This window comes from Chanodichthys erythropterus, chromosome 16 (assembly GCF_024489055.1).
Source record: "Chanodichthys erythropterus isolate Z2021 chromosome 16, ASM2448905v1, whole genome shotgun sequence".
NCBI classification, from domain to species: domain Eukaryota; kingdom Metazoa; phylum Chordata; class Actinopteri; order Cypriniformes; family Xenocyprididae; genus Chanodichthys; species Chanodichthys erythropterus.
The window spans coordinates 34477705-34487230 of NC_090236.1; the positions used below are offsets into that span (position 1 = coordinate 34477705).

At 36.7% G+C, this 9526-nt stretch overlaps 1 protein-coding gene across 1 annotated transcript in view; it reads right to left on the minus strand.

Moving 5' to 3' along the window:
- tnn (tenascin N) overlaps window positions 1-7265 on the minus strand; it is a 37593-nt gene extending 30328 nt beyond the window's left edge. Inside the window, exons 1-2 of the mRNA XM_067361875.1 lie at window positions 6881-7265; window positions 5287-5661 (exon numbers count right to left, since the gene is read on the minus strand). Of these exons, the coding sequence (XP_067217976.1) occupies window positions 5287-5661; window positions 6881-7265 (760 nt within the window). The remainder of the gene's footprint in view (window positions 1-5286; window positions 5662-6880) is intronic.
- Between the last annotated feature and the right edge of the window lie 2261 nt (window positions 7266-9526).

Here is a 9526-nt window from a genome sequence, read left to right on the forward strand (position 1 = left end):
TAATAATGTGTTGTTAATGTTACACAAACCATGTTCCCATTCGACATCTCAGAGTCAGATAGCTGCCTTGTAAAATCAGTATCCAACGCTTTGAACATCAGTGGAGAAAGGCATATAGTTCATCATAACATCATAATACACCCGCTATATCTACCCGATTTTTTCATATTAATAGAAAAATATACCGGGATATCCTGGCTTCTTTTGAGACTTCCTTGCGCGGTCAGTTAATGATATGCTAAAGCCCGCCGACACGTTGACGTTATTGGTTACAAGGTAGTTTGTGATGTCATAGACGCCAGTGATTTCAAACTGCGTTTTTAAAACTGTCATTAGATAACTGCAGTTTTAAATAGAAAATACTCAGCAATGGTGCTGACTTATGAATTTGCACATGGTTTGTCTTAATTAAAACCACCACATAGACATACAGTATAAACAACATTAAAAACTTGATTTTCACCAGTGGGAGACTTCAGATTTTATGTCCCTCAGAAAAAAATCTGACAATCTTGAAATGACACAAAGGTGAGCAAAAAAATGACAGCATTTTTATTTTTTGGGTGAACTATCCCTTTAAGAGTTTCTATTTCCCAGTTCTCTTCTTTCATTTCTTAAGCTTGTTCACATTTTTGCAGCTCATCTTGCCAAATACCAGGTGATCCTGAGGTTTACTGAACATCTTAGCTGGCTATTTTAGGGAGATCTTACATTTTCACTCTGGTTACTTTGTGGTTTCAAGCCTCCATCAATACGTAGGGATTTGAACAAAACTGCACATCAGAGGAGGAAGAATACAGGGAGGCCCCAGTAACAAACCGAGGGCCCCAGACAGTCAGCAGCCCAGGGAACGAAGTTTCCATTAACACATTACCCACCGGGTTACAGTGGATTTAAGGAAACACTGTTAGAGGCAGGAAAAAAATCAGGGAGATCGATGAGGGGGTGAAAAAGGGTGCTGTGGAGACCACATTACCCAGGAAAGAATCAACAGCAGGTTTGGACATTGTTTCACATGGCGAGGGGGCAGGAAGCCAAATGTTTTCCTTCAATTCTACAGGAGCCTTTCCATCCAGTGGCAGTTAATATGGCTATTCCCGCCGTTCTCTCCAGGGTTTGCCAATAACAATTTCAACCGTAAATAATACCCCAAAAGGCCAGCAGAACTAATGAATTATCATCAGCCAGCTGGAAAGAAAGCATAAGTGCCGGAAATGCATGTTCCCACTGATTGATTGTATGGGATAAGCAAAGCAATTAAATTACAATTACAACACAGTTCTGTTTGGACTTGGAAACACATAAATCAACAGCGGTGGCTCTTCTAGCCAGAGAAACATCAGCCTGGCACTTAAAGTATCTTTAAATAACCATAAATGCTGTTTTAATTGTGCTTTATTGTGATCTGTAATAAATATATGATGTCACAATCACTTTATATTTTTTAGAACAAAGCTGCACAGACTTTTTATGCAGTGTCTAAACCTGTGGCAACAGCAGTTGTTTTCATAGAAGGTAAATCTAATCTTCAACATCTGCACTGTGTTAATCTGCCATTAAGACATCCACCAAAACCCACTAGTCTCATTGTGGTCAGAACAAAGTTGCCACACTGATCTTCTGATGATCGACCACATTTACGATTGATGTAGAATCGTGTTTTCTCTGTTTTTTTTCACACAGGTCTAATCTATGTAGGTTTGTAATCACTTCCACATAATCCAGTCAGCCTAGGCCTGGAACACAAATTTCTTTATTTATACAGTACACTACTGTTCAAATTGTTGTTGAGAAATGAAGAAGAAATTAAAACTTTTATACAGCAAGGATGGCTTAAATTGATCTATTTCTATTTCAAATGTTCTATAAATCAAAACGTTTTCCAAAAAAAGCATTCACATAAATATTATGCAGCACAACTGGTTTCAACACTGATAATAATAAGAAATTATTATAGCCTTAAATCATCATATTAGAATGATTTCTGAAGGATCATGTGACACTGAAGACTAATAGTAATAATACTGAAATTTCAGCTTTGCATCACAGGAATAAATTACATTTTAATATATATTCAAATAGAACAGTTACTTAACTGTAATATTTTTTTCACAATATTACTGTTTTGAATTGTATTTTTGTATAAATAATTTTGTAATAATGTATTGTAAATAATAAATCATTTTTGTATAAATGCCACCGTGAGACTTCTTTCAAAAACATTAAAAATATTACCAACCCCAAACTTTTGTTTGTTTTAGTTTTGAAAGGAATATTCTGTTTGTTCTGTTATACAAAAACATGTCATATTCACACATTTATGTCCATTTTTACTCTGTTCTGCCAGACGCATGGTATAATAATGATGCATAAAATCATTTTGGACATTTTTTTGGGTATTAAAAGTACTAAAACATTCAAATCCAAATAAACACCTCATAGGCCCTGTTTACACCTGGTATCGGATCACAAGTGGACGAGGGAGACACATATCCGTTTCCACATTTGAATCTGTCTGTACTTCTATCCTTATTTCTTCGAGGGGAGGGTCTATGGGCTGGTAAATGTGTGTTTTTTTACAGATGATTCGATATAATGGACAAAATAGACTTGCGGAATTTACATACTGTATGAACGCTACTGGAGAAGACGGAAAAACATACGGAGAGTAACAGCTTTCATTTCTGCTCTAATAGCCGATACCACCCCGAATGCCATGAAATAGTGAGAATGGTGATTGAACATTGTGCTTGGTACGATTTTCGCCTTCAAACCAAACTCGGGTCTTTAGCTGACAAGTCCCGTCTGGCTAGCGCGCTTCCCATAATGTTAGGTCAGTAGACGGACTTTAGTGGCTGTTCGAATACAAATCACTTGAGTGTTTCCACTACGAAAGCAATCCGGTCAAATGCGTATTCGACTACCTCTAGAAGTGGTCAAAAGTGGAAAAGCTCAAAACATTTTACACCCCATTTACATCTCTATTTAGCGTCGTCCACTTGTGATCTGATTGACCAAAACACATCTTAACACCAGGTGGAAACAGGGCCTTAATATAATACCCCCTATATTTTTCATTGCTTCTGGTGTTCATTGTATAACTTTTAAATCATCATCCCAGAATCCTCATAAGGTTTTACAAGTCAGACATCCTCATATACGCACGAACGAGTGTGTTTTATTAACGATGACCGTTCCCTTTAGCATTAGATATGGAAAATCTTTCAGACAAGTTATGGACAGCTGAAACCCTCGAGTAATATTCCAAAGCCAATTAGTGTCAAGATCATGAGAATGTAACAGCTAAATTGATCTGTTTGGCTAGTTTGCAGTGCTTGCTTTTAACTCCCTACTATTATCATTCTTGCAGTAAATTACACTGTGCCCTTACTCCCCTAAGAAGCCATTTCAGAAGTGTTAACACAGATAATATGTCACACCCTAAGGCTCTGGCCTTGGCTAATATTTTTTGAAACTCAGCTCATCTATCCATGCATTCCAACTCTGAGGCACTCCACTTCTGTCTGAAGGTCTGAGGGTGAAACGCATGGAACAGAAAAGGATTGATGAAAAACAATTCCCTTGTGCTAATGAGGCCTATCTTTTACTGATTTCTTCCAGCAGGAGACTGAAAGAGAGAGTTAATACGGGCAAATGAACTACCTCAAAGTGTTCAATTAGCTCTTATATAAGCATTTATTGGAAAAGTATAGGAGTAGCAGTATATTTACTCTTTAAAGTTTGCACAGAGTTGAAGCTTGAACTAGAAAAGTTGCCCCTCACTTTGTTATCTTGCAAAATCCCCTCAAATAAAGCATACATAAAAGTTTGAAAGGGAAGGGGTGTATTTTAGTACATAAAGTTTCTCATTGTATACCTGTTTTTTTTCTTACATGCATTAATTTGCATTGATCTAACTCATGTGTGGTGCTTGTTGGCTCAACTCAAAAATATGAGTATATTGTAATAGAAAAACTTAATTGAGATGCATTTTTCGTGTTCCTGAAAGTTGCCAGAACTAATAATAGTAAGTTAGCAAGCCACAACAAACTACAATAATCAGGTTTTTCAGGATAATTTACTTAAAGGTGCCATAGAACGTGTTTTCAAAAGATGTAATATAAGTCTAAGGTGTCCCCTGAATGTGTCTGTGAAGTTTCAGCTCAAAATACCCCATAGAAAATTTTTTTATTCATTTTTTTAACTGCCTGTTTTGGGGCATCATTATAAATGAGCCGATTCAGGGTGCAGCCCCTTTAAATTCTCCTGCTCCCCACCCCCGGAGCTCGCGACTGCCTTAAACAGCATAAACAAAGTTCACACAGTTAATATAACCCTCAAAATGGATCTTTACAAAGTGTTCGTCATGCAACATGTCTAATCGCATAAGTATGGTATTTATTTGGATGTTTACATTTGATTCTGAATGAACATGCTAACGCAACATTTAGAAAGACAATTTACAAATATCACTAAAAATATCATGTTATCATGGATCATGTCAGTTATTATTGCTCCATCTGACATTTTTCACTGCTGTCCTTGCTTGCTTACCTAGTCTGATGATTCAGCTGTGCACATCCAGATGTTTTGCCCTTGTGTAATGCCTTGAACATGAGCTGGCATATGCAAATATTGGGGTCATACATATTAATGATCCCAACTGTTATGTAACAGTCGGTGTTATGTTGAGATTCGCCTGTTCTTCTGAGGTCTTTTAAACAAATCAAATTTACATAAGAAGGAGGAAACAATGGTGTTTGAGACTCACTATATGTCATTTCCATGTACTGAACTTTTGTTATTCAACTATGCCAATATAAATTCAATGTTTAATTCTAGGGCACCTTTAATCTAAGATTTATTTTAGGTATATATAGCAAATAGCATGACCAGTGTTGTCCAAATTCTGAATGAAAGACTATAATGTACAGGTTCTTTTAGTGAATCATGCACATACCATACAACGCAATCAGGGTATTCTGATTACAAAGAGAGTGACTCTTATTAGTCTGTTCACTAAGTGAAAATAGCAGTATTTTCTTTGCACTAAGTGTAAATAGTAGTTAGATGCTATTTATCTTGGGTCGGTCGCATCAAAAACTAACACCACCTACCACTGTTCATGTTATCAGCAGGATTTCTTTTGTAATTTTATCTGGCACAATCAGACAATAGTGGGCGGAGTTAGTGTAAATAGCCTCTGCCAACAAGGTGGTGTAAATAGACACTCAAATTATTTTTCTGTAAATCAACTTCACATTTTCACACTGAAGACAATCTTACCCATGGAGCAGTCGATTCCGAAGAATCCCTCATCGCAGATGCACTGTCCATCAACGCAGCGTCCGTTACCTATGCAGTCATTCGGACAGGTTGCAACACTGCAGTCTTCGCCTGAGAATCCACTAAAGCACACACATTTGCCATCCACACAGTGGCCTTTATCTTTGCAGTCATTGGGGCATGTGAGCTGGCTGCAGTCATGGCCGGTGTAACCTTCATAGCAAACGCAGCGTCCGTCAACACAACGGCCGTTATCATTGCATTCATCAGGGCAGGATGAGACGGAGCAGTCTGGACCTTCCCAGCCTGGGTTACACTTACAACTGCAAGAGTCATGCTGGTATGTGCCATGCCCACTGCAGCTGGTGTCCACGCCTAGCAAAGGAGAATAGTATTAACTTATTAAGAAAACATCACATAAAAGACAGGAGTTTAATGAGATTTTGTAGGTTGGGGAACCCTAAAATCTGTGATTCTAATGCAAGATATGAAGGCTGTCAAGACAACAATCAACTTTCTTGACATGTTTTTATTTTGTTCAATGGTACTGCCTTTTAAAAATTCTAAATTCAAATTTTAATTTTAATTCTAGTTCCTGTTTGATACCTCAATTCAAATTCAATTTAAATTCAAAAATGGAACCGAAACATAAAATTCTAAATTCAATGCATTCTAACTTAAAATTCTGCATTCTAAATTCAAAATAACATACAACTCAGTATTTTTAATCGAAGGTGCCAGAATGACATTCCTGATCATTCTGGCCTAATGTAACGGATCACATAGAAAGTTAGCCTATATTACAGATGTGTATGTAATTAGACAGAAAGGCTGGGGTGTCACATGTGATAAGGGACACATAAAACAATGCATTTTGGACTTTTTTCATTACGCACTAAAATTTTCAACTATGCACTATCTTTCTATTACCATTTTAGTGGCATCCAACTCTTGATGATTCTATCTGTAGAGACCGTCCATGAATTTTCTTGGCAATGATTTTTTTACAGGGTAGGTTGCTAGGTCCTTCCCTAACCCTCCCCGTTATATGGCTTGGGACTAACACACACACACACACACACACACATTCACAACCATGGACAATTTAGCGTCTTCAATTCACTTCAAGTCCTATCTATTTGAATGGGGGAATCCTGAAATCTCAAAAACAGCTTGGAAAACTCACAATTAAATAAAAATTTCAAAACCAGCAACAAAATTTGACATGAACTGTCCCATAAATGTTGTTTCTTATGCTCAAATAGCATTAAAAAGCATATTTTTCAGGCTAGATGAGCCAATGCACATGTGCATTCCTATGCGTGAGTTTTAGGTTTCTATGGGAACCGGACCTTCTAACGGCAGCTGCAGTGACGCAATGACTTTATCAATCAGTGATTGGCTCGTTTACTTAGAAGGCAGGACATATTCCGCCATATTGCGCATTGCAGTTTCTTCCATTCATAAGTAATAGGAGTGAACCGTCTTTCTATATCTATAGTCTTTGGTGCTACCCACTGAGCCACTGTGCCGCCCCTCCAACTGTGCGCTACTAAGGTAGGCTGATGTTTAGTTTCTCAAAATCGGGGAATACCTGACCCTCCTCTGCAGCAACCCTGAGCACACTGGCTCTTTAGGTAGGTGACCTCCTCCTCCAGGCCATTTACACGGTACAACAGAGCTTTGAAATCCTCCGAATCTGCACATCCACAACCAGCCGACTGTAGACGTATGTTGTGTTTGAAGACAATGTCATTCTCTCCATCCACTGTGACTAACTGTCCTTCTGAGGCCTGGTCCTGGGACAGCTCTCCCACCTGAGAACCCTGCTTACAACCAGAGTCAATCCTGTAGACATGGCTGAATGTGACTTCTTTCTCTGCAGGAAGCACCTCCTCAGACAGCACAAGATGGGACACTGTAAAGAGCATCCCCAGAAGAAAGAGACCTCTCTTCAGCCGGCTGAATCTTACAATCATGGTTTCTGAAAGAAAGCAAAAGAATCTTATGATGATTGTGTGGTTGAATTTACAAGCATTTCTTTCTCAAAATATCAAACTTTCCTTAGGGTTTGCGGTCTCACCTTCCAGTAAGGAGCTTCATTTGCAAGCTACACACATGAAAATCAATGTGCAAGACATCACATTATGTTTAATGGAGCGAAGTCTGTTTTACAAGGCCGGTGTTATACATGTCTGATCCTACCGTATAGGAACTGGCCAGACTGTATATGTTTGCCAAGCACATTCCATCAAAACCATTAATTGCACATCCACAACCACAAGGGCTTCTGGGAGCAGAGAACCCTTCTAACCAAATGATGTAATCCCTGTGACAATGATGTCATTCAAACCTTTTAATACATCTCTGTAAATTAGGATGTTTTACGAAAGAGAAAATGCATGCTTAGAAAGAGCCACCTGGGACTTGTTTGTTTTAAAGACTAAACTGTGAATTAAAATAACCTTCTCCTGAGCACCAGCATGAAGCAGGGCCCCAGCATACGTTAATGTAATTCATTACCAGTAAGTAGTCTGTGAATCTTGTGTGGTCTGTGAATCTTCATGTGGAAAAAAAGGGTTTTCTCTTAAAAGACTGATCATGTGTTAATTATAATTAGTAAATGCAAACGGCAGATCTTTATAAACTACTTCATATACAGCATTCCCATTTAAATAAATTAGCTATAAAATGTATTATAAATGTATTTTAAAATCAAATAATACATATTAAATTATATTAAATAATATAATTAAAATATTAAATATTTTTTCAGTTACTTAAATAACTGTTTAAATATCTATTGTGATGGATACATGGATATATATTTTATATATATATATATATATATATATATATATATATATATATATATATATATATATAGAGAGAGAGAGAGAGAGAGAGAGAGAGAGAGAGAGAGAGTATATAAAAATAAAAAAATTTATATACTCTATATAAAAATATATATACTCTATATAAAAATAAAAGTGTCAAAACACTAATTTACATGCATTCGATTGTTGTATATAGACAGCATATAGAACTTGAATAATAAAAAAATAATAATAAATACGCATAGAGACACATATCTAGCCATTATGCAATGCAAAGGCGAGGGCCCCTGAGAGCCTACAGGACCTAAAATGACAGTCATCTCCTCTGATTTTACAGCCAGATAGTTTCACTGACACTGCATAAACTGTGACAGCAAAAGATTAATGTCTATAGGCCACTTTTCCCTTATGGATTTGAATTATGTCCTTTTATCAATCACAACATATAAACGGATAACGTGACAAAGGGATACTGACAAATGGCTTTAAAATTCAGCCTCACATCGCACCACGTTACTCAGTGTCATTGAATGTTTCATTTATCCATCCCACGCCTTGTTTTGAACATTAAGAAAATCCATGTAAATGTGGCGCTTAAATATAAACACGAAACAACACACATCAAAGTCCAGAAGCAGATGTGGAATGACAGAAATGCAGAAATGAGAAGACGGAGCACTCCCTCAGGACCAAGGTAGAAATGTGAACAGAAGCACAGAAAAATCTGGAGCTCATACCGTACGGATCAACCAACTGAGAAGAAAACAGTGCTGGCGGCTGTTGTTTTTGACAGATTCTCTTTTGCAGATGTGGACAGCTATTCCATTGCATTAGGCTGGAAAGACTTGCAACGGCCATTTTGTGCTCATAAATTTCCAAATTATAACTCTAAATAAACTATTAAGGCAATAAGAATCATTCACTAAATACAAAATGTCTCATCCAGCCAATATATTCTTAACTGTTAAAAAAAAATTGTTTTTACAAAAAAAAAAAAAAAAAAAAATCCTGGCAGCTTTGGTTGCCAGAATAATTATGTAAAAAATACAGTAAAAAAGCATATTTGCAGAACAACCTGTAAACAGTACAGTATAAAAACCCAGTAATGCACACAAAACACCATCATGGTAACACGCATGACTAAAATAATGCAATAAACATTCATTAAACAACAGAAGATGTAACATAAAACCCAAATGTGCATAAATGACAACAAAAACAATTAAGAAACATAATTGTTTAAACGAAATACTTTCAAATGTGAAGTGTCACACAGGGACCCCATATATATATATATATATATATATATATATATATATATATAAATAATCAAAAAATGTGGAATTGTAGATATCAATACTTACAACAAATAATAGCGACTTCAAAAACAACATCAATAGCCC